Source organism: Camelus bactrianus, chromosome 6 (assembly GCF_048773025.1).
Source record: "Camelus bactrianus isolate YW-2024 breed Bactrian camel chromosome 6, ASM4877302v1, whole genome shotgun sequence".
Taxonomy (NCBI): Eukaryota; Metazoa; Chordata; class Mammalia; order Artiodactyla; family Camelidae; genus Camelus; species Camelus bactrianus.
In genome coordinates, this window is record NC_133544.1 from 58,276,478 (window position 1) to 58,303,363 (window position 26,886).

The 26,886-nt window shown below is 35.3% G+C and overlaps 1 protein-coding gene across 2 annotated transcripts in view; it reads left to right on the plus strand.

Moving 5' to 3' along the window:
- PRKD1 (protein kinase D1) overlaps positions 1-26,886 on the plus strand; it is a 281,925-nt gene that overhangs the window by 235,214 nt on the left and 19,825 nt on the right. For both annotated transcript variants that reach the window (XM_074365694.1, XM_074365695.1), the window contains 6 exons: positions 447-499; positions 2,610-2,682; positions 4,805-4,911; positions 23,301-23,462; positions 24,020-24,118; positions 25,072-25,339. In XM_074365694.1, coding sequence (XP_074221795.1) covers positions 447-499; positions 2,610-2,682; positions 4,805-4,911; positions 23,301-23,462; positions 24,020-24,118; positions 25,072-25,339 — 762 coding nt within the window. The remainder of the gene's footprint in view (positions 1-446; positions 500-2,609; positions 2,683-4,804; positions 4,912-23,300; positions 23,463-24,019; positions 24,119-25,071; positions 25,340-26,886) is intronic.

Here is a 26,886-nt window from a genome sequence, read left to right on the forward strand (position 1 = left end):
TGACTTTATTTTAATTGATCTCTACAACCAGTGTATGTATTAATAGAATATATGTGCCTATTTGGGTGCTAAGCACTTTATGTGAGGTCTCTATTTTAATGCCTAAAACAATCCCAGTAGGTCAACACTAACGATTTGCCTATTTTACAGGTGAGGAAATCAGACATTAAGTTGTCTCAGCTTGTACCAGAGTTACAAAATGGCAAACTAGTATTTGAACCCAAGTCTTTATGATTTTGAAATCTAAACTGACAAAATATTTTTCAAAGCCAAGTACAAAGTAAATCTGTAATTGTAAAAGAAATATTCAAATAGACATTTTCCTAGAAAAATCTTATTGCTATGATTTTAACACAGCCCTGCAGCTTGTTTAATAAGCATGTGTTTACTTGTTTTTTGATTACCTCTCTTAACTTCTTTTGTGTATTTTTAACGTGTATTTCCAGGAGATATTTCTGTGAGTATTTCAGTATCAAATTGCCAGATTCAAGAAAATGTGGTGAGTATGAAGTTACTAATATAAAACTTGATACTGTGATCCTTTGTTGGAAAATAAGAGCATCATAAAATATATTTTTATCTAACATTTCAATTTGTTAGTGTTTTCTAGAAAATAAAATAGGGTCCTTTTGGATATTTTTCATCTATGAGATTTTAGAAACATTCATTGTATGAATTCTTTTATAATTTTCTATAATCTCTTCTGTAGTGTGGAGAGTTAAACACCTGTTTTTCATCTCAGATGAGCAATTATAATACAGTGCTTAATTTTGCAGACGTTTGCTCATCTTGGTACTGGAATTTTAATGGTTGATGTTATGTAATACCAAATAAACTACATTATTTGAGTTGCATGAATAGCTTAAACATGCCCTTCCTCTCACTCCTTGATTGCTACCTGGGAATGCTGTCATATGACAAGGAGTTGCAAATGTCCTTAGTATCACTTGTACATATCAAGGAGGCCTCAGAAAGCTGCATAAGTCAGATGTCATGAGTCTACACTCCAGCACCCTAGTCAGCTATGCCACATACCTCCATCCTGTCTGTTCGATGTTTTTTAAATTGTACATCAGACATACTATGAAATAATTAACATTCGGTCATATGTTCGCTTTTTTTTGTTGTATTTTGTCACTGTGGCAAGTAACCCAAAAGTAGTAAGTCCTTTCCTACCTTATCCTGTCACTCAGGTCTTCCCCTCTATTTTGCCTGCTATGCCTATGACCAAAAGCAACAAGTTTGCAGCCTTACTTAACACTGAGCTGAGTATATTTTTTAAAGCATAAACTCCATGAAACTCAATTCATCAATAGTATAGCTTTGCAACCTTTGCTAAATTGGCAAGAAGTAAACTGGAAACCAAATATGAATGAGAGAGAATTAGGAGAACTACATATTGAAAGTTAAATGTATTCCTGTGCTGTCAGTCACGAGATGGATTTCTAAAGACCTGAAGTTTCTTGTTGCTCTTGCTTAGCCAGAGAAGACTTTAGGAAATACTGATCTACCTATAAGCCTCTTAGGAAATTCTAGATTCCTGTGGGGTTCTTCTACTCCCTCTGGCTAAAAATTCTGGGTGAGCCATTGAGCTGTCAGAGAAAGATGGTGTAGCACCTTGGACTCAGAATATTGGAGTAGTATTAATTCATTTTCTTGTCTCCAGACAACCTTGAACTCTGAACCAAGGATACTCTCTGCAGGGATCACCGGATAGGGAGAACTTGTAGTTGATTTTAAGGGGAAGGACAGAGGGAAAAGATAGGAATGTATAGAATATGCAGAGGGTAGAATTTGATGTAAAAGGACTTTTATTTTTGAAACAATAGAGAGTACAAGAGTGGAGGAGAGGCAGAGAATAGAGAATTCCATAGAATGTAGTAGGAATACTTAAGGTGAAAAAGGATTGCTTTGCTTTGTGCTTTCATGAGTGTGGTCATCAAATCACATACTGTAAACATAGGTTAAAACATAATGCTTTACTTAGCGATTATTATTTCAAAAAGAACAAGTAGATGTGTACGAGTGGAAGAATTCGGGTACATCACAAATGAGAATTTTGTAATGGACTGTCATCCTTCTGTGGCATCTCTGGCTCACTCACAGTGATTCAGCCCCCTCTTCCTTCAGCTTAGAGTCCTCTGGATGTGGATGATTGATAAAGAACAGCCTCACCTTTCTAGTCATAAAGGATGGCGTGGTTGGAATCAGGACTCACACAGATATGTGATTGGGAGCCATGGTTATTTAACATGAAATTTCTCAATAACCATCTCAATAACCAAATCCCTTTTTGAACACTGACATTATGTATTTAAATGACATTATGTAGTTTTAAGTCTCATTTCTCTCTGAGACATTTTTAATTGAACATGAGAAAATTTCTGCTGCTTAAGAGCAGAATAGTTTCCAAACATTACGATATTACATTATATTGAAGAGTGGGCTTTGAATATTGTACTGTAGATTTCATTTAGCACTTAAAATTTAATAGTTTATGTTTAAAATATTTATTAACATTAATGATATATTTAATAAAATTATAGAACTTTTAGGACTGATGTTTTGTTCCACTTCATGTTTGTGTGTCACTGGACTTGCACCCATAGGACATCAGCACAGTTTATCAGATTTTTCCTGACGAAGTGCTGGGTTCCGGGCAGTTTGGAATTGTTTATGGAGGTACGTTAGTTCACTAAGTACTTTTATTAATTTAAAGTTTTACATATTTGTATTCAGAAAAATAATTCCAAGAAAAATATAAAGGACGTATATGTATATATGTTGTTTGTATGTATGTCTCTCTGCATTTTACCTTTTTAGAAATTTCTCTCCAAGTAGTCACTAAATGGAAAATTTGTACGTCTGTTTTAAAAGAGAAATTTTTCTAGTCTTGAAAAACTTTGTAAATATGAACAAAGTCTATACACAATACTAGTTAAATATTGGTTTACATAGACAAAATATGGAAAAACAAGGAAGTTGTAATTCATAAACTTTCATTTTCCCCTTAGCATATTTAATCAGAACTCTATAGAAATCCATTCATGTAACTGGACAGAAAAAAGTTCTTTAATTCTAATGTCTTAACAATGTTTTGTATTTTGTTAAGGTTTACATTTTTTACGTTTTTGAAGTGAAATATTAAATTTTTACTTTTTTTTTTAACTGTCAAGCTATTTGGTGAATTTAGTTAAAACTTCTGCTGTTCTAGAGTCTAGCCAATTCAATCATATTTTTCAAGTCTTTAAGAAAGATTTAATATTAATGTTTTACCTGCCCTATAAAATGACATCGTTTTCAGGTCCTTAATGTAATCAGTAACAGATTATCTTTTTTGTGAGGTGGGAGTGCTCTGAAAAAATCACAATGTCTCACTTAGTATTATTCATCATAGTATAATATGCTTTTTTATTCAAAAACTAATTAAATTCTACTCAATTTTACAAAGAAATTTTGATTCTTATAAAATGTACAAATGATTTTTTTTTATAGAAAACTTATCAATGAGTCAGCAACTGTTGTGCTTTTTGTTAAAGAATAACAGTGTAATCGGGGAGACTGGACACTGCACAGTGTAATCATTGCCTGCAGCAAGAATCATGGTCTATAAAGCAAGGCAGATAGACATAACCGCACACAGAGTGGGGTGAAATGGGTAAGAAATGAGGTGAGAGAAACCAGCAGGTGCCAGGTTAATTTCTAAGATCCAACATTGAAGGAGCAGGCGTAGGAGGAGGCCTCCACAAGGAAGACTGAAAAGTTAAAGCTGGACACATGAGGCAGAAGAGAGGTCAAGTACTATAGTGACAGAGAAGTAGAGACAGAAGCCGAAACTCTGGACAGAGTAATTGCAGTAAAGAGTCTCAGTTAGCAAACGTACTGCAGTGAGTCAGAGAGTGAAAAGTGATGTTAAGGACGTAGAGAACATGTACTCAAGACAGTAGTTTTGTCAGCAGAGAAGGGAGGCCTTCTGGAAGGACTTGGAAGGCATAGTGAAAGTGGGGTGAAAGGGGAAGGAATGCTAGATTTACAGCAAATGTAGAAATAATGGTACTTAGGTTCGTTTTCACATTCAGCTAGCACTACTATATTACATGCCTACTACAATCTAGTCGTGAAGCCATTAAGAGCTTGACGGGACCCTGCGATTTGCTAGAAAGTTTGTTAGGAGAATTAAATGGGAAGTAGTGATGACAATGACGATGGTAATGATGATGATAACTAATGTTTTTCAGTGTGTAGAGTTACCTGGCAGTGTGTGTACTTTACATATCTAATTTCATCTAAGTCTCACAAGAGCCCTACCATTGAAGATGAGGAACCTAAAACTCAGAAAACTGAAGTGATTTGCTTAAGATCACGAACCTAGTAAGGGGCAGAGCCAAGACTTTTATTCTTCCCATTATAACATACATTGGTTTATCAGGACTTTAAAGTTATACTTTCTTAAGGAGAGTGCTTTTGCCAGTGGTGTGAATGTTTTCTGTATTAAGTAGCTCAATATCCTGTTTCTAAAACATGTATTTTACAAGAAAATATCAGGCTATTCATACAAATAGCTTTTAATGTTCCAATTCTTTTGCGTTCTAAATTGTGGTTAATTTTATAGTGCATATTTGATTTAGAATAATGGAGCTAAGAAATGAAATTTTTATGGATATAAGTTAGTGCTCATCAGAAATGTTAATTTATTCAGTGAAGCATTTTTATAATTCCAAAGTGTCCTTATAAGTTCTGGTATTCTTTAATATACAGGTTATTTAATAAGATTATGCTAATAATTCTTTTTTTTATTTTAAAGGAAAACATCGTAAAACAGGAAGAGATGTGGCTATTAAGATCATTGACAAACTAAGATTTCCAACAAAACAAGAAAGCCAGCTTCGTAATGAAGTTGCAATTCTGCAGGTACATTTTTGTTTGTTGTGTGGGGGCTATAAAATATTTCTCAACTTCTGCAAAACAAAGAAAAGTTACCCATATATCTGTGGTATAGATATTTAGAAGCATTTTTAAATAACAGAAAAAGCAGATCAAGCATCAGACTACTGCCTGGGGAGTATCTTTCCTGAGCCCAGGCAGCAGTTGTTCTTTTTTAGGTTCCTAATCCTAGGTTTTACTATGTTATTAATACTCATTAAAAGGGTAGTGTTCCAGCACTTGCTCATAGTGGACATGCTGAGACCATTTTGTTTTACATTATCAATGACCTGGCCATCATAAACATTCCTCCTCTGTGCTGTGATAATTATATGAAGTGAGTATGCAGCTGTCAGCGTGTCGGGTGAGAGTAATGTATGCTGAGAATCAGATCGTCTTGATCTTACTAGTGTCTTCTTAATGTCTCACTATAAGCCTTTTATTTAATTAAGAATGTTCCTTAACTCCTTTCATGAATAACAGTTCCTTTTTAAAGCCAGAAGTTGTTAATAAAAATAAAAAGTTTTTAAGATTATCATCCTAACCATTTTAAAATTTTTATTTAATTTGTTTTTTTGGAGGGAGAGGTAATTAGGTAGGTAGGTAGGTAGGTTTGTTTGTTTGTTTGTTTGTTTGTTTGTTTATTTATAAGGAAGTACTAGGGACTGAACCCAGGACCTCATGTTTGCTAAGCACGCACACTACCACTGAGCTATACCCTGCTTAGAAAAGTTTTTTTTAATGCATCATACAGATTTTATTTAACAAAAGTAATGGGTAAAGTCACGTAGGCACTTATATTAAGAGAAAACCGGACTAGAAGAAATTTTATCATAAACACCTTATAGTGACCTACTTGCGGTTGCATTAAACCGAGTTCTGTTGCCGTGAAGGATACAGCTTGTGCACAGGTTTGGATGAACAGTTTCATAGAAGGCATTATGTGGCATACATAATTTCTGTAACTTCATAAACTTTTTCTGCAGACCAGAAGGAAATGGAGCAGTTGTTTGCTAAATGTGATCAACCTATAGTTATCCAGTCTAGACAGTTCAGACCATTGATAAATGCTCCTTTTTTATATAACTTACATAATTCTCTACTTGTCATTCAAGCTGATCATAATTTCTAATTTATAGTTTTATTGAATAATTTTCATTTGAACATTGCTAGCAAAATAAAACAGATTACATTTCTTCATTGATTGTTTCATTTAACTGCCATTTATTGAGTTTATATGATAAAAAAGTTGGAAAAGATACAATTTCTGCCCTAAAAGAGCTTGTGGGTACAGACAACTGAAAATAATCACTGTTGTATGTGAAAAAATAACATGGATTTTTCTGGGACTCACAATTTCTGAACATGGTGTTTTTGTGCTTTTGGATGACTACTGTAATACAAGGAACTACCACAGTGTTCTCTGCTTTCATGGGAAGAAGATAACCATGGATCTTAAAATGACAATCATAGATTCATAGCCTAGTGCTCGCTAATCAGTTACCCCCAAAAAGGTTCTTTTTCTTCTTATTATTATTCTTAACTTGGAAACACTGGGCTGCAGATGACATCTGAAAATTTAGTAAGTGACATCTTTCCACACCTGGACCCTGCTCTCCCAGCCTCCACCTTCACGTGGTGTTCTGAAGGCAGATTCTTTGCGTCTGGCCAGAGTTGGCATAAGAATTAGATACCTATCTTTCCTTACAGGACACAAGAGGAGTTTCATGGTTAGCATAGTTATGTCTTTCTACATTTTATTGCAACTGCAGAGAAAGGCCTAAATTTCTGTGTATAGTCCTTTAATTGGCTCTCCTGAGCCTAGTGACACATTATCAGCTGACGACTCTCTAGTAAAGAAGAAAAATAAAATACACATGAGCACGAACTGACTCCTGTCTCCTTTTCCAAAAGAGTAGCTGCAATCAGCAACTCAGATGCAATAAATATAATATACATTTCACAAAAATTTCGTTAGAACATGATTTTCTAAAAATAATTTGTTTAGGTTGACAGTCCAGTTCTGCCCCTTGAGCATATGAAGAATTTGAACAGCTCTCATATTATTGCCTGAAATCTCAAAAGTCCTTGTCACTTATCACTCATCCCCACTGTCCCCAACCATTCTTCACTTCTTTCATCAAACACATATTTACTGATCATGTATATGAGCTAATAAGCACTGTTCTAGGCTCAGTGGATACAGTGGGGACAAAGACACACAAGTGCTTGCTATCCTGAGTCTTTAACTTGTCTTTCTCAGGTTTACTTTTAGTCAGATGGTTGAAACTATTTATGTGTTGAATTTTTAATTACATAACCTGTACAATGAGTCTTACTAAGTCATGGCTTAATTATATATGGTTCAGGAATTCATACTTTATCAAAAGTTGCCATATGTTTCAAACTTGTTCATCAAAATAGGAAACTTATCATGTCCCCCAATTAAAAATAAATGAAAAAAAATTGAACCCTTTTTACCATTGTCAGGTACATCAGTCCCCTCAGGAAGAATTATAATTCAGTATCCAGAGACATGAAGTTCAACCTCCTTTGAGTCTTTGCTCATTTATTGCAAGTTATATAAGCATGACTCTCATACCCTATTTAAAATGACAGTCCACTTAAACTCTGTCCCCATTCCTACCCTGTACTCCCTGTAATCTATATTCTCTTTTTTCCATCACACTTACAGTCTTCTAGTCTATTACAGAATGTCATTTATTATATTTGCTGTGGGTTCCTCTCCTCATCCCCAACTCCAGCCCCTCCACTAGAATATATACTTTTCAGGAGGGCAGATATGGTTGTTTTGTTTACTGACACAACCTGAACACTAGAAATTGTTCCTGGCACACATTAGGTGTTTAGCAAATATTTGCTCAGTGAATATTTGTTGAACTAAAATTGTACAGTAACATCATCCCATCACATAAGCTGACATGCATAGTGTCCAAGCAGGTACAAAAGTCTAGATTTCTACTTGCTATTAATAGTTAATTGGTTGGTTAAGAAAGATTGTGTGTGATTAGTTCTTCAAAATCCTTCATTGCCTTGTTTTCTATTTCTTACGAAAAAAAAACCCACATCTTTTTGAACCTGAGAAGACAAAAGGTAATGGGGAAAGGGGTGGGGGTTGGGATTCTGACTCTGTAACGGACATGTGCAGAAAAAGTAAGATGATTAAAGCAATTGAATGATGGGGAAGGTTTTATTTTGCTAATTTTGAGGAACAGAATTCTGTCTCTCTGGATATAAGAAGCATTTGCTTTCCTCTGCCCTCTGGTCCCAAGCTTACGAAAACTGGTGTCCTGGTTTATGGTTGTACCTGAAGTCTGACGAGTTCTGCCCCGTCCCCTTATCCTTCTGATTCTCCAGAGGGAAGCATGCGGGCTGAAGTGGCTGATGGGAGAAAATTCTCCTTATGCAGTTCGTTGGTTAGTCCTCTGGTCAACTTTTGATTTTTTTCTGGTTTTGTTAAAATTTTTTTAAAAAGCCCCTAATCTTACAGAAGACTTCGAAGTTGTATAAATGCAGAATGTACGAAAAAGTAGATTCTTCCTTCTTTTTCTATTTCATCTTTACATAACCTAGGCAAAGGCTTTCCAAAGTCTGATTCAGTCACTGGAAAACTAAACTCTTTAGATATTTTTGAATAGTGGAAAATGAAGGCAAATGTGAATCTTATGACATAGTTATCTCTTATATAATCATTTTGAATAGCTGTTTTTATTATCTGTAAATGCTTCATTATTATGTTTCAGAAGAATATTGATTAATGCAGATATTAAATTTAGTTCATAAAATTCCCAAGAGATCCTATTTACTTAATTTTAAAAGTTGTATCTTGATTTTTTTAAAGGTAAATTTGAAATTACTGTCTTTTTTCTATTCATGTCACCAAAATAAGAATAAAAAGATAGTTTAGGATTATTAGTCATATCACAAGAAACTGACTTTTACAAGGAGATGTAATTATATCTTAGAAAGCTTAGAAACTTAAAATCTAAAGTAAGTAATTTTGATGTGACATTTAATATAATTTAAATTATCAACACAGGCTTGTTCAGATAAAATTAATTTTTTCTAACAATATTACAATGTAGAAAAAGTTTTGGGAGAATACTTACGAATATAATTCTAATTGATTTACTTTTATTTTTCCTCTTTATCTTAAATATCAACTTATTTATCTAAGGAATAATACTAGTGCTTCTGTTTATGATACAGTATCTTAAAACATTTTGGAATTATAGAAGTACTGAATACAAAATATAGGGAAACAATATGTAAGAATTTTACAGGCCATAAGTTAAGTGTATGCCATTGTACTTATTTCATAAAATTACCCCAATCATTCTTACTTCTTTATTATGAGGCATTCCTCTTCCCATTCACATCTTTTTTTTAATTGAAGTATAGTCGGTTTACAGTGTTGTATTAATTTCTGGTCTACAACACAGTGATTCATATATATATATGTATACACACACATATATATATTCCTTTTCATATTCTTTTTAATTATAAGCTATTACAGGGTATTGAATCTTGTTTCCTGTGCTGTACAGTAGGACCTTGTTGTTTATCTATTTTATACATAGTAGTTAGTATCTACAAATCTCAAACTCCCAATTTATCCCTCCACATCTAGTAACATTTCCTTTTGGTAACGATAAATTTGTTTTCTGTCTGTGAGTCTGTTTCTGTTTTGTAAATGAGTTCATTTGTGTCATTTTTTTAGAATCCACATATAAGTGATACCACATGGTATTTTTCTTCTTCTTTCTGGCTTACTTCACTTAGAATGATAGTCTCTAGATCCATCCATGTTACTGCAGATGACATTTTATTCTTTTTTATGGCTGAATAGTATTCCATTGTATACATATACCACATATTATTTATCGAGTCATCTATCAGTCTACATTTAGGTTGCTTCTATGTCTTGGCTATTGTAAATGGGGCTGCTGTGAACACTGGGGTGCAGGTATCTTTTCAGATTAGAGTTCCCTCTGGATACATGCTCAGGAGTGAGATTGCTGGATCATATAGTAAGTCTATTTTTAGTTGTTTTCATATTGGCTGCAACCAAACTACATTCCCACCGACAGGGTAGGAGGGTTCCCTTTTCTCCACACCCTCTCCAGCATTTATCATTTGTGGACTTTTGAATGATGGCCATTCTGGCTGATGTGAAATGATACCTCATTGTAGTTTTGATTTTCATTTCTCTGATGATTAGTGATATTGAGCATTGTTTCATGTTCATATTGGCCATTGGAGAAATGTTTAGGTCTTCTGTCCATTTTTTGATTGGGTTTTTGTTGTTGTTGTTATTGAATTGTATGAGCTGTTTGTATATTCTGGAAATTAAGCCCTTGTCAGTGGCATCATTTGCAAATATTTTATGCCATTCTGTAAGTTGTCTTTTTGTTTTGTGTATAGTTTCCTTTGCTGTGCAAAAGTTTGTAAGCTTAATTAGGTCCCATTTGTTTATATTGGCTTTTATTTCTATAGCCTTGATAGACTGCCCTAGGAGAACATTACTAAGATATATGTCAGAGAATGTTTTGCCTTTGTTTTCTTCTAGGAGTTTTATGGTGTCATGTCTTATGTTTACGTCTTTAAGCCACTTTGAGTTTATTTTTGTGTATGGTGTGGCGTTTCCTAACTTCATTGATTTACAGGCAGCTGTCCAACTTCCCCAATACCACTTGCTAAAGAGGCTGTCTTTTCTCCATTGTATATTCTTACCTCCTTTGAGGAAGATTAATTGACTATAGGTGTGTGCGTTTATTTCTGGGTTCTCTATTCTGTTCCATTGATCCATATGTCTGTTTTTGTGCCAATACAACGTTGTTTGATTACTGTAGCTCTGTAGTATTGTCTGGGAGGGTTATTCCTCCAGCTTTATTCTTTTTTCTTCAGTATTGCTTTGGTGATTCTGGGTATTTTGTAATTCCATATACATTTTAGGATTATTTGTTCTAATTCTGTGAAAAATGTCCTGGGTAATTTGATAGAGATTGCATTAAATCTATAGATTGCTTTGTGTAGTATGGCCATTTTAGCAGTATTAATTTTTACAATCCAAGAACATGGGATATCTTTCCATTTCTTTAAATAACTTTAATTTCTTTTATCAGTGTTTTATAGTTCTTCATGTAGAAGTCTTTCACCTCCTCTGTCAGGTTTATTCCTAAGTATGTTATTTTTTAATGAGATTTTAAAAAGGATTGTTTCTTTACTTTCCATTCTAATATTCCACTGTTAGTGTGAATAAATGCAACAGATTTCTGTGTGTTAATCTTGTATCCTGCTACCTTGCCGAATTTGTTTATCATCTCTAGTAGTTTTTGTGTGGGGTCTTCAGGGTTTTCTATATGTAGTATCATGATGTCTGCATGAAGTTAAATTCTACCTTTTCTTCTAATTTGGATCCCTTTTATTTCTTTTTCTTGTCTGATTACTGTGACTAGGACTTGCAACCCTATGTTGAATAGAAGTTGTAAGAGTAAGTATCCTTGTCTTGTTCCAGATTTTAGCAGGAGGGCTGTCAACCTTTCACCATTGAGTATTATGTTGGCTGTGGGTTTGTCATAAATAGCTTTTGCTATATCGAGGTATGTTCCCTCTATACCCATTTTGATAAGAGTTTTCTAGAAACATACAGTCCGCCAAAACTGAATCAAGAAGAAATAGATATTTTGAACAGACTGATCACTAGAATTGAAATAGAATCAGTGATTAAAAAAAAAAAAAACCAACTTCCTACAAACAAAAGTCCAGAACCAATGGCTTCACTGGAGAATTCTACCAAACATACAAAGAACTTACACTGATCCTTCTCAAACTCTTTCAAAAAACTGAAAAAGAGGGAATCATCTCAAATTCATTCTGTGAAGCCACCATCACCCTGATACCAAAACCAGACAGAGACACTATCAAAAAAGAAAATTACAAGCCAGTATCTTTGATGAACATAGATGCAAAAATTCTCAACAAAATATTAGCAAGCTGAATCCAACAATACATGAAAAAGATTATACACTACGATCAAGTTGGATTCATTCTAGAGACACAAGAATGGTTCAACAAATGCAAATCAATCAACATGATACACCACATCAACAAAAGAAAGGAAAAAAAATCACATCATCTCAATAGTTGGAGAAAAAAGCATTTGATAAAATGCTTTCTATTCTTATTCATGAATTCCCTCCTTTGGTTTCCACATCTTTCTTAAAGAAAACACAAGGCCCTTTTGCCATACTCCTGTTTTCTGCCTTTGCCCAACTATCACCCCTTAGCTACTCTCAGTCTTTATCCTACTTGACTAATCTCAGTCCTTCAACAGCATTGATCGTTTGCTCCTTTATAAATCTCTCTCCTCACTTCACCCCTAAAATTATCAGATCTTATTTCACCTTCTTGCTAGCTCCTCCAGCCTTCTTGAATGTCTCCTTCCATTCACATAAATGGTTTATGCTCATCTGGAACTCATTCCCAGAGTGAGGTCATCCATTTCCGAGAGTCATCAGTCATGTCTTCTCAGGTCGTTCCTTAATTTATCTTCTGATGTCTTTTCTTTCACAGGCACTGTGGTCTCCTATTTCTGACCTTAGGACATCTCCACTTTGGTGTGCCAGTCTTACCCAAATCAACCAGCTGAAAACCAAACGCTTGTTCCTAATGTCTTTCCCTGCAAGTTACTTTCTCCCTAATATTGTCTGTTTTCCTCATTCTTCCAGTTTCTAGGGCAAGAACCCTTTTCCTCCAGTTAATGAAAATATTAAATCATTCAACAGTACTTGGAAAGTACTTCCTTTTTTGATACAAAGCAATTTTTTGGGCCTGTGAGCCATATAACAATGAATTACACCTTTTAAGATGTTTGTCATCCATTTGGGCAGATAGGTACACATAGCTACAAGTCAGGTTAGCTGTGGAAGCCTCGTGAATGAAGTCATGGGTTATGACTGAGGTCAGGGTGTTGGAATGAAGGAAAGCATCAAAAAGAAATACAGCATTGGTGAAATCTTAAAAGATTAATAGGTTTTTGGTAACCAGAAAAATGTTGGAAAGGGTTGTTAAGCTGGGGGACCACCTCAGTAAAATAAATAATCTATGAAACATGAGTAGAAAACTAGATCATTTTAAAAGAATGGCTTCAAACATTTTTTTCTCATGTGTCCTCAAAAATAATTCTAAAAACCTTTGTACCTACTTTTGTATTTTTAAGTTGACAACTTGAACTATTTTTCAGAAATTTAAAGAATTTTAATTTTGTCCTGTACTGAAAATATTGATATTTGAAAATAAAGCTGTTACGTCACTCATTTAAATATATACATTAGAATCTAAGTATCAAAAACATTTGGGTTTTTTTTTTAAATCAATCTTTTAAAAAATACATGAATAAGCTCTTCTTTGGCAGTAGTACATTTTATAATATTCTTTGTTTTCTTTGAGTATGTTACACTTTTCCCAAAGAATTGTATGCCAGTGTAATGTATTTTTATACTTAAAAGTCTTTCGTTGGCTCCTTTTTCATAAGTATTTACAATAAAAATATGTTTATATTGTAAAATTTCTTGATTACAACACTTTAAATGTTTAAAGCATTCTCCTGGATTAAGTTATCCTTACAATTATTAGTAGTAAGACCTTTATCCAGCAACATAAATATTATGTAAAATTTTATCTATGCTTGTTAAACATAAAAAATAGAATGTTACTAAAAATATATTATTTAATGAGTTTGATTTTTTAATTTAGTTTATAAATTGGTAGGTGATTATTACTTATTGTTTGCATTAAACAGAGTTCAGCAGCGATTTTACTCCTTTTTTAAATTGTAGGAGCCAAGTTGTAAGCACCCCCAAAACAAAACGAAAAAACCCAGTGATTATTTTTTGGAAATTCATCCTCTCTCTTTTAATTCTCTCTCTGTTAATAAGTCCATATTCCCTAAATATTTCCCTAATTTTGGCGAAAGCATGAATTATAAATGAAGTTGCAAAAAAGTTGATTTATAAGTGATTAGGGTCGTTCACTTCATGCCAACACTATATTTCTAATTTTCCCTTTGTTTTTCTCCCAGAGGATTTTCCTCCCCATGGCAAACTACCATAGTAACATTTGGAATGTTTGAGAGGCATACCTTCCTTTTGGAAAGTGGGAGAAATATTGTGAAAGGCAACTTGGGGATGGAGAATTTGAAGACTACAGGGATTTTCTCAGACAAATCTATATTAAAAGAATCTTTATGGATTGTTAAGACTCATTCATTTATTCAAAGTATAATTATTGGGAATTTAGAGTGTTCCAGGTAGTAGGGATACAAATGTAAACAAAACAAATTTTGTTAAAACTCTCCTTCTACTCAGCACCTCTTTTGTATCTTCCGATTTTCCAAGAGTATGCCTACCTTAATTTGTAGACTGCTGTGGTCGAGCAGAGTGTGCTTAGGTAAGACTGAAAAATGGCTTTCGTGTGAGTTCATGGAGAACCTTAGATATCATGCCAGGTCAACTGGATTTCATCATGTTTGTATGACTGTCAATTATTGAATTTGAAAAATTATTAAGATCATTTCTGTATGTGGTGAAGATATGTTACGGAAGAAAGTTTAAAAGCAAGAAAACTTTGTTAAAGGTTATTTTCAGCTAGTAGTGGCAGTAGAAATGCCCTCGTTCCTCTTCTTTCTTTCTACAAAGTCATCTTGTCTTCAGCTATAACCTTTGCATTGCTGCTAGTCTAGACAAGTCTTCTAAATTCATGCCTTGATTACTGCAGGTGATATACCTCATAGCTGGGTCTTCCCCTTCCTCCCACTACATCATCTTCTGGCCCTGCTTTTCCATGGTCCATTCTCAAGACCATGATGAAATGAGACTTTATTTTTTTTAATTTTTTTAACATTTTTAAATTGAGTTATAGTCATTTTACAATGTTGTGTCAAATTCCAGTGTAGAGCACAATTTTTCAGTTATACAGGAACATACATATATTCATTGTCACATTTTTTTCACTGTAAGCTACCACAAGATCTTGTATGTATTTCCCTGTGCTATACAGTATAATCTTGTTTATCTATTCTACATATGCCTGTCAGTATCTACAAATTTTGAAATCCCAGTCTGTCAGATGAGTCTTTAATGGGTTTCCATCCTATCCCTCCCTAGCTTAATAGTTTTCTTTTTCTTATTTTATCAAAGCTATTTACTTTTCCTGGCCTTTAGCACTGTAGACGATCTCACTGGACCCTATCTCTCCTACTCAGCTAGGTCTTTCATGCCTCTTTAAGTCATTGTCTTTGTCATTGTCCTGGCTATTGCTCAGCTTTCAATTCCAAGCCTGGATGCCCATCTTAGTTTACTTGACTTATCCATGTGATCCAGCAGTCCTGCCTGACAGTCTTGTGTTACTTTCCATATCCCCTTTTTATTTCTGATTTCTAGTTTTGGTATAAAGTAGTACTTTAATATCTATCAAATACTTTTTATATAATAATTAGATTATAAGCAACCTGAAGGTCTCATCAATGCCTTAATTTTTTTCAATTTCCACAATACCTGGCACAGTAATGAAGACATTGCAGGGAATAGATTAACATTTGATAAAATTATCTTCAGTCATATACTATATTTCCTTAATTTCTTTCTCAAGTACCTCGATACCTTTTGTATAAGAAAGTTATTAAATTTTAGGTTCTAATTAGAAAATTATGATTTTTTTGAGGAGAAAGAGTTTGTAGAATGGCTGCTTATTGTTCCAGATGTTGCAGGCTGTCTCAGAAATTGAGTCTTGGGGGGAAAAACTGGGCATCTGGTGGGAAGGAAATCAGAGAATATGTCAGAGTGTTACTTTAAAGGCAGTGGAACCTCAAGATCAGGAGGGAATTTAGTAACGCAGAGCAGCACTGTGGTGGTACATGAGATACAAAATAGAGTCCGTTGTAGGAAAGAAATTCTGTCAGTCAGAAAGACAAAGAATCCAAACTGTCAAGGTGGATATCATAACAGGTATAGGGGACCCTGTGACAAGAAGACTGACAGCAGGCAGCATTTAGAAATCCAGACAGCATGCTCAAATGGGTTGTGGGATTATGAATCTCACATGGTTAGGAGGCTAAGGTAGCAGGGGCCCTTGAAGCACCACGAGTTAGAACAGGCAGGACCCAGGAGTCCAAGGAAGGCATTAAGACAATGTCAATGTATACCATGGTGTTTAAAAAGCATATGTTCTGGGGTTAGACTGCCTGGGTTCTAATATCAGGTATAAGTGTTCTTAAGAGCTTGGATAAGTTACTTAAGTTCTCGAGGAGCCTCAATTTCCTTTCCAGAAAACCTTGTAGAGATGTTTAAGAATCAAGTGTGATAATTTTGTGAAATTCTTAGTGCCTGGCATATAGTAAAGATTCCATACTTATTAGGTATGACTAGGATTACCAACACTGAGTTAGAAGTCTAGCTTCTAGAAGCAAGTTGAAATAACCTGATGTTGAATTTCCTAAATAGAGAGCATAGGGATACATAATTTCATCTTAACAAAGAACATGGTTGACTCAAAGCCTGGGGTAGGGCTGAACATAGATTAGCATATGCCTGGCCCATGGAAGGCACTTAGTAAATATTTGTTGAACGAATTATGTATGTAGCCATGGATGAAGGAACCAGAGGGATATAGAATTGCAGAGCATGCCAGTAGGCAATAAAGTGGTGCTTGCCTTCATTCCGTTTTGACGACAAACCATGGTAATTTATCTTCACAGAACAAGATATTTATTTTTGTAATATTTATCTTGTAAGTACTTGGCTTTGTTCTCTTAGTCTGAAAAGATAATCAAGAGGAGACGGAGAAGAGATAATCACGATGGAAAACCAGAGAATGATATTGCTAAGTATGAGTGGGAAAATGAAAAAATTTTCCAAACTGATGATTTTATTTAAATCATGAAGGAATCAACTTTATTTCTCTAGAGAAAAATATGCAAAATTTGAGTACTTTCTCTTTTACGTGTAGTGAGAGGTTAGCTTATAATTCTGTTATTTCATCTTACTTGTTTATCATGTTTCTTCAAGTACATCTTTTTTATATTACTGCATGAAGAATTTTCATGGAATTTTCTTTTAAAGACATGTTTCACAGTTCTAAGGTTATCTTGTTGTCTTCTGCACGTTCCAAAAAAATTAAGCCCATAGAGAATGTGTACATGTTTAGAATAGAGAGAAAATGAAAACAAAGATCTATTATAAGGAAAAGAGAACAAATGGAAACTTTTCTGAAAAATAAAGTATTGTGTTCCATAAGAAATTAGTCATAGCGCAAACTTAGTGTCAGAAGGCTAGGTTCCAAGTCAAAACTTTTCTATTATTCACTAAGTCTCTTTTGACCTTGGTTTCCTTAATTATGGATTCAAATTCTTCTTTTTTGGTGTGCTTGCTCCACAGGAACGTTTTCAGGGGACTAAATTAAATAATATATAAAATGTTTTTTAAACTGATGTTTCCCAACATATTTTTGGAAGATATTAGCCTTTTGAGTTCCTTCATGAAAGAGGGTAGAGATTAAGTTGTTTTCATGAAGACAGTTTAGAAAATATGTCCTATATCCAGGTCATCTACATCTTAGAAATGAATGGTCTTTCCATGTTGCTGCAAATGGCATTATTTTATTCTTTTTATGGCTGAGTAGTATTCCATTGTACAAATATACCACAGCTTCTTTACCAGTCATCTGTCAGTACACATTTAGGTTGCTTCCATGTCTTGCCTATTGTAAATAGTGCTGCTGTGAACATTGGGGTGCATGTATCTTTTCGATTTAGAGTTCCCTCTGGATATATCCTCAGGAGTGGCATTGCTGGATCAATACCACTTTCCATAATGGCTGCACCAAACTACATTCCCACCAGCAGCGTAGGAGGATTCCCTTTTCTCCACACTCTCTCCAGCATTTGTTGTTCATGGACTTTTGAATGATGGCCATTCTGACTGGTGTGAGGTGATATCTTGTAGTTTTGATTTGCAGTTCTCTGATAATTAGCAATATTGAACATTTTTTCATGTGCCTATTGCCCATTTGTATGTCTTCATTGGAGAATTGCTTGTTTAGGTCTTCTGCCCATTTTTGGATGGGGTTGTTTGTTGTTTTGTTATTAAGTTGTATGAACTGTTTATATTTTCTGGAAATTAAACCTTTGTCAGTCACATCATTTGCAAATATTTTCTCCCATTCTGTATGTTGTCGTTTTGTTTTGCTTATGGTTTCCTTTGCTGTGCAAAAGCTTATAAGTTTAATTAGGTCCCATTTGTTAATTTTTGCTTTTATTTCTGTTGCCTGCTAGACTGCCGTAGGAGAACATTTCTAAGATTTATGTCAAAGAATGTTTTGCCTATGTTTTCTTCTAGGAGGTTTATCATATCTTATCTGATATTTAAGTCTTTAAGCCATTTTGAGTTTATTTTTGTGTATGGTGTGAGGGAGTGTTTTAACTTCATTGATTTACATGCTGCTGTCCAGTTTTGCCAACACCACTTGCTGAAGAGACTGTCTTTTCTCCATTGTATATTCTTGCCTCCTTTGTTGAAGATTAATTGACTGTAAGTGTATGGGTTTATTTCTGGGCTCTCTGTTCTCTTCCATTGATCCATATGTCTGTTTTTATGCCAATACCACACTGTTTTGATTACTGTATCTCTGTAGTATTGCCTGAAGTCTGGGAGGGTTATTCCTCTAGCTTCATTCTTTTTCTTCAGTATTGCTTTGTCTGCCACTTACTTTAAATTTTCAGGTATCATTCTCAAAAGGGAATTTAGGAGAGATAGCTGAGCTTACCACATCAGTTTGGGTATTATCTTTCACAAGTCTTTTTATTAATATCTGCTCTCTACACAAAGACTTCTTTAGCATCTATCAGGATATTGCACATTATGTCCTCTTCATAACTTCAGGTGGTTATGATTTCTAAGACCATTAAATGAACCATAAATTTTAAGAGTCTGTGATTAGAAAATGCATAAAGTTGTGTGTTCTTCTCTTAATCCAAGAATGAAAATCCCCAAAGCCATTGCCACAGTACTATACCTCTGAGAAGGGTACCTCACTTCCCCACCCACACTGTGTACCACCGTGCCATAGAGGGTTCTTCTGTCTGCTCTGCAGGCGGTTTAGAATTTATATCCTCAATTCTTCACTTTTAAGTTTGTTTCTTTCTGTCTCAATATGACCTAAATCACTTAGTCGTTTGATAGAAAAGTAATCAGAATTTCCCATATTAAGGCTGAATCTTCTCAAATAACTTGTTGAAAAGATATATTGACTCTAATTTTTCTCTTTCCTACCTGTCTATGTTTGAGTAATATAATCTCAAAGGCAGAAGAAGGGGAGAACATGCCAACATTAATTTATCACAGTTAAATATATGGAATGAATTCTCAATTCCAGATTTATAATAAAGCAACACTATTAAAATTAAAGATTATAAAGAAAATATTACTTAATACTAGCCCAAACAATATAATATAGAATATACACATACACTAAAATATTTAATTAGTTAAATCTTAATTTTTTTTTATGAAATTTTGCTGTTTTTACAAAAATCCTTTGCTTTTAGTGACTAGTTTCCATTAATTACATAAGAATTCTCCAGGCAATTTGAGTCAGGAAAATTTTTGTCTTGGTCTCCAAATGGCATTTCCTCCCGGACTTCGAAACAACTTATATTCACCCCATGAATATGTCACCAATCTGTAATGTGTGAATGGACACTCTTCTTTCCTATAGTTGACCAAATGTTTCATTTCCTGAAAATTAAATTACTTAAATGCAACAGATGGCCCGAAAGTCCTGTAGTAGCTTACTCTGCCATGAAATTTATTATCCAAATTCCTGAGATAGTCCTGAGAAGTTAGCAGAAATTCTTTCTGAACACTGCTATGCCACAGTTGTTGTGCAGTCATGAAACCATTTTTAAATTAATTAAGTTACTTTAGACTTGAGAAGGAAAATGTTGAAATACTATTTCCTATTTTATATAAAAAATTAAAGATGTGAAAAAGTCACATCCACTACTTTGGTTAAAGCTTATCTTAGGGTTGATCTGAAGGTATCTAAAAGAGAATATGAATTATACATAATAGAAAATAGTAGCTTTAATTTTTTTTCCTATTTCTAGTCTTCAAATATTACGTTTTCTAAGAGGCTAAATAAATACTTATTAGAATAGCATAGAAAATTTGGATAATGAAGGCATGATTCTTTATATTCTGTTTCTTTTGTTATTGTCACCTGTGAAAACAAGTTTGGTCATTTGGTTCAATGAAAAAAAATACAGCTCTTGAGTAGGCATCTATGATGACCTTATCTCAACCATACATAATAAACTCAAAAAAATCAATTTATTATATATCAATTTATTATAGATCAGCCATATATATGCAGAAAAAAATACAGTCATTTTGTTGTTGGGAAGATTTTTCAGCTACCATTCAATGCATTCTTTAGCAATCCTATAAAATATAAAGATTTTGGTAAAAGAGCAAAGGTAAAAAGTACAAAGAACATATGAGTTTAAACTTTTCTAAAACATATTTTTTTTACAGTTGTGTATACATGACCTTTAATTCAGTGCATTCATTGAATATGCTTTTTTCTCAAATATATACCTGACCTTATTCAAAGTTCTTCATTGAGAAGTAGTAAAAATTTCCCTTTCCTTCTCGTGAAGATGCTATTCAAGGACTTTTGTAGAGTCCTTCAGAGTTTACAGAGAACATGGCACAGAAGAGATGACGGTGAACAGTCTCATTCATCCACTCCATGCTTTTAACCTGGAACTTTCTGGGAAGACACCAATTAGATAAGCACATATTAAAGTCTTGCCTTCTGTGTGGAGGTTCCTCAAGTCATGTTGCAGGATAGTGAAAAGGAAAAAGGAATATATTGAGTGAAGGACTTCAGTGCCTCTGAGAACTCATGTACTGAGAAGAGCACAGGCAGAGGCGCATAGGGGTTGACATTGCATATGGACTTAGGGATTCAGATAGGAGAACTTGCTGGTTATCTCCTGCCTCCTCTTCTCCCCAAGCCTCCACTTCTCCCCAAGCCTCCACAGCCTAAGACAAGGGCAGCAGAAGCAGCACTCCTGTACCACCTTTGTCCTCTCCTGCCCAACTTGGGCCCTGGAGGTCTCGCCCCCTTAATTTTTATCTTCTCCTTTACACTCTGGGCTTTCCTCTGTCAACACACAAGGGACCCGCTTGCTTTGCTGCCAACTTCTGTTTGTCTGCTCCTTTCTTAGTCATTGTTCCTACTCCCCACCCAAATAAGGACTTGGCCATTTAAGGAAGCCAAACTCCACAGAACACAGCTTACATGCTTAAAGTTAGAGTAAAAAGAAAAAAGAATCAGTTAAAAGGATACTCAGAAAAGGAAGGTATACTTATCACATCTCATAGTGGACTTGTCCCAAGAGAATCATAACTCAGGCAGGACTCTCATGTCATCCTTAAAGTTTCTGCTTTGATCATTGATTTAAAAGAGTACCACTGAGATGCCTGGATACCCAGAGGCTGGTGGTCTGTCCAGTTGGTGTGGCTCCTCTATCAGGGAAGGGATTATAAGAAAAAGGCAATGAGACAGCCTTGGCACAGGTTCAGGTACGAACGATGCTGTCACTGGTCTCTGTACTACTTATCAAACAGATATATGTAGCCATTAATTAGTCTCCCTCCTAAAGATCTGGCATTCCCTCAGTTGTCAAAGCCAACCAGCTCTCTGGTCCTATTTGTAGGCCATCAGGACAAAGAAAGTAAGAGCAGGGACAGCGTGAGCTCTGTTAGTCCCACCGTTGCTCCCTGTGCTTCAGCTCTGACCAGGAGAGAGTAACCCGGAGGCCTGATCTATCTGACGTAGCCAGTTTGACAAGTTAACAGTGTGCCAGTTTCAAGAACAATGACTCAAAAGGTGAAAGGCCATTGGGTGGATGTGCGGGTGTCTCTTGGACCCCATTCAGAAACTTGCCATTCCATGACCACATTATGCTGCATGATTGGGTACCAGGGCGTCAGAATCAAAAGGACCCATCCGATGTCTGAGGTGGAGATCAAAATTGCCACCAAGGAAGGGCACCCTGAGAGACAGGTTGTCATGATGGGAGCTACTGCCAGCCAGAGCGTAGCTCCATATCGAGTCGACACCAGGCTTTCCATGCCACTGAGTAGCCTGGAGAACAGTGACAATGCACACTCACCCACAGCCGCCTCATGGCTCTCCACCCAGCATCCATCTGTGAGGTCTGAAGAGTGAGCCATTTCAGGCTTCCAGTAGTTTGTAAAAATTTCATTTTACGTATAATTTTACTGCTCACTGAGATTTTTTTTCCTAAAAAAAGGATTTAATTTCTTTTTTTCTGTTCAGCTGTTAGCACATTGAAGTTAGTCCTGGTTTTTTTTCTTTAGGTAGTTTTTATTCATGATGATTTTTTTTCTTGTTTTTCATTGAACTATAAGTGGAATATATAATAGTTCTTTTAATGTTAAGTTTTTTTGTTGTGTGCAAAAAAAAAGAAATAAAGGTCAGATGATCAAAGGCTTTTGTTGATGACCTCAGACCAACATTCAGACTTAAGCATCATTACAAGGGCCTAGCTAATGTTAAGAATAATTTTACTTGACAGGTGTGACAATTAACATGTCAAGCCAAATACAGCCTGTCATTATTGGCCATTACTTTATTGTGGAAATATTTACTGAGTGCTGGAGAACCAAGCAGCACTACCACGTTGTATGTTGTCCTGAACAAAACAGGGGCTCAGTAATCTTTCTTTTTTTTCTGTTTTCATGGAGATCTTTACTCTGTGTAAGAGCTTCTGTTGCAAACTACAGTAGCCTCCAAAACCAGAGCAATTCTAAAAGGTTTTGCCTAATAAGTTTTCATCAGTGCAGTCACATGTACTACATGAACGTATTTCGTCTTGTCTACATTAAATTTCTACCAAGTGTGTAGAGATGGCCTCGTCTGCTTGTTTAGAACAATATGCTTAATATTGTACATGATACTAAGAAAGTATACATTTCTCAATATGGTATTCTAATTAAAACCTAATTAGCAATTCACTGTGCTGGAACTTGGATTTTTAGCCTAGAAGAAATAATTTCACTATGCACAGGAAGTAAAGATGTATTTCTTGGAGACATTAGAATTTCAAAAATATAAGGCAACACATGTGGAATTTAGAGGTGTTAAAAATCTTAAGTGTGGGGTTTTCCATAGCTTTAAGCTTGAACAGTTTTGTATAATCAGCGAGCTTGCCAAACAGTATCAAAAAACTCATTTTCTTCAAGTGCTTTATTTATCTTTAATAGAACCTTCATCACCCTGGTGTTGTAAATTTGGAGTGTATGTTTGAGACTCCCGAAAGAGTGTTTGTTGTTATGGAAAAACTCCATGGAGACATGCTGGAGATGATCTTGTCAAGTGAAAAGGGCAGGTTGCCAGAGCACATAACGAAGTTTTTAATTACTCAGGTAAGGAATCAATTAGAGTCGGGGGGAAAAAAGTAATATTTAATATCAAATGTTATCCCTGATGAACTAGAGCTTTCTAGCCTTGTTGTTCAGTCCTTACCTCCACATTCTAAATCACCCTTTACAAAGTTGCAATGGCTTTGTGTTCTCTAATTTATATCTGTGCTCTCCAGAGTTCAGGGTACTTAGCAACTGAGTAATGTGTGTGCAGGCCAACGTATTAAAACCACTCACGAAATTTTAAAAGACATAGTGGCTGGGTCCTGATTCTTTGAAAATATTCAAGAATGTGTATCCTTGTTAGATACTATTGAATGCTTGGGGCTTCACCTGTCTTGGTCTCTGTATGGATACCGTAACATGGTACTTTGTCCGTTGAGTTTCCTGAGAAACCTGCTATGTTGATCAAGCTCATTTCAGTGTCTGAGGTATAAAGAAACTTGACGGTTCATTTTGAGTTTTCTTGTGGCCCTCTAAATTCATGACCTAGTAGGAAACATTTTGAAATAGACCAATAGACTAAAATAAAATTATTTTGATGAATTTCTCCTTTATAGATACTTGTGGCTTTGCGGCATCTTCACTTTAAAAATGTTGTTCACTGTGACCTCAAACCAGAAAACGTGTTGCTAGCGTCAGCCGATCCTTTCCCTCAGGCAAGTATAAAAGCCTTGCTCAGCCAAAAGCCAGCTGACAGCATCGCTGGCTCCCCTGCAGCATTTTGTCACCTTTTCTCCTCAAAACCTTTATTTGTTTCATGTTTCACCTGCTTGTTTTCGTCCATTTGTTACCTTCTTATATTTTCGGGACACGGCTTTGTTGCTCTGCTTCTCAGTTCAGCCTGCCTTAATAACACACACTGAGCCTTCTCATTCTACTTTGGCTTCTGTTGGGTGGACGTCCTGGAGAACTGGCGGTACCAGGTCAGTGCTGAGCGCACTGGCCTGAGACTGGGACACTGACGAGCCCCAGGGGTGCTACCAGCTCTCTAACATCGGGCAGGATATCACAGTTCAGTGTTGTTCTCAGGGACAAAGACAAATGTTTCTCCTTTTCCTCAACTCAGGGGATACAAAACAACTGGACCTCTCCCCAGGGAATCTCGTATCTAAAAGTGACCTAACCAAGGGGGCTGTTCTTCCTCACCTCCCTGACACTTTCAGGTCGTGGCTGGGTGTCCGTGTGGAGCTAATTTTGAGGATTACTGTGGATGCCATGATGCCCCCCTGGGCTTCTTCAACCTTTATTGATAATAAGCCCTTGAGTTAAATGCATCACTTCCCTGATGTGCGTGATGTTTTCTGCCATATTGCCATAAAACCATATTGCCCTCTTCTGAGTGTACATATTTTCACATTTATCTCTTGGTTTTAGGGAGGAGGAAGGGAGAATGTTCAGATATTTTTATGAAGGAAAACATACTTTTGCATCAGGACATAAACCACTATCTTTAAGTACATAAAATGGAAAATAGCTATCACTTTTACCATGAGACATCCATACAATGTATGTAAAGTGTTATAGTTGTTTTCCCGGCCCACGTGGGCTAATTCCTACACAGGCATACAATTTGTGGCTTACCGTATCTGCAAACCATTGTTATCTGCAGGTGAAACTTTGTGATTTTGGTTTTGCCCGGATCATTGGAGAGAAGTCATTCCGGAGGTCAGTGGTGGGTACCCCAGCTTACCTGGCTCCTGAGGTCCTAAGGAACAAGGGCTACAATCGCTCCCTGGACATGTGGTCTGTTGGGGTCATCATCTATGTCAGCCTGAGTGGCACATTCCCGTTTAACGAAGATGAGGACATACATGACCAAATCCAGAATGCGGCTTTCATGTACCCACCGAATCCCTGGAAGGAAATCTCGCATGAAGGTATTGTCTTCCATTCATAAATGATAAAAGTTTAATCCAAAAGTGTTACAGTTATATTATTAATTCAGATGTGAATTGTTAAATTGATAAATGCTCATTGCAAACTGCCCACTAGAGTAGAAGCACAGATTGATTGAAGTGGATTGAGAAGTAGAGGAAATGGAGACCAGAATATCTTCTGGTGAAATGTGTGTTTTGTATTTTAGATATTTCCTATTTTATCATATTTTGTATTGGGAAATTAAGAAATACACATTAAGAGATAAGTGAAATAAAGAGAAACTGTTAATATTTGGTACATTTCCTGAGAACTTACAAATAGTTATATATTGATGTAATAGTAATACTCAATCTTTACTAAAAATAATCTTTTACTTACTATATGCCCTTTTCTGTATTAAGTACTTTTAATCTATTACGGACACAAGAACCTTATGATACTGCTTTTTAAATTATCGTATTACATATATTAGTATATCAAGTTCTTTGTATACTGATTTCCTTTATGTGACATTAGAGTGTGTATATTTTATTTAGCCTTTCCCTAGTTGTTTAAACCATTTTAGGTTGTTTCTGTTTGTTCAGTGATAGGTAATCCTTACGTATAATTTCTTGTATGTATCTCTAAAGACTTTTTTAGGATAGATTCCTTTGGCAGTGTTGCATTATTTAAAATTGAGTTCTTCTTCATAAATGTTTCCTTAAAGGAAGAGAGAGAAGGAGTTTTAAAAGAAGTGATGGGGCAGTCAGGGCAGAGCGAATGGCTGACTCCATGCTTCAGAAAGGAGTTCCTTATGAACTTGCTTTGGAGTTTATTTAATTCTCACCAAAAAAAAACCCCTTAAGATAGGTTTTACTATTATACCTATATTTCAAGTGAGAACACTGAGGTAAAAGAAGTGAACCACCTGCCAAAATCACAAAGTTCATACGTGGCAGAGCCAGAATTTTACCAGATACATGTGAGCACACATTCTTTAACCACTAGTTCTGCTTCCTTTTTAGTTTTCAGGTAACATCTCGTTCTAAGTTTGTTGAGATTTTTCACCACTTAAAAAGGTGAAGACATCCTAGATAAACATCTGTTTGATACTTGTTATTGCATGTGGCAGTGTCAAAATCGGAAAAGAGCATGTATTAACTACCTGGATAATTAGTTCTTAGACTACTGTTCATCTTAAATGGCAAGAGACATCATTATCTGGGCTTTAAGTTACTGTTGACAGCAGCCTTTAACTTCATCTAATTAGTTGTAAAACATAGCTAGGTAGATATATCTTAAAGGAATCTGTGACCTGCAAAAAGAACTACCATGTACCCAAAAGACAAATGAAATATTTCAGATAATTCAACAGAGACAAAAAGGGAAGTGTAATTTTCTTTCTCATCCAGGAGGCAGAAAAGAGAAAATTATCCAATAACCTTGTAACCAGACCTTATCAGGGAACATAACCTTTAAATACACGTAGCCCTTATGTTTGATACCTGCAATCCAGAGATCCAGTAAAATAACTTGATGTTGTTACCACAGTGCAAGTGTGAAGTAT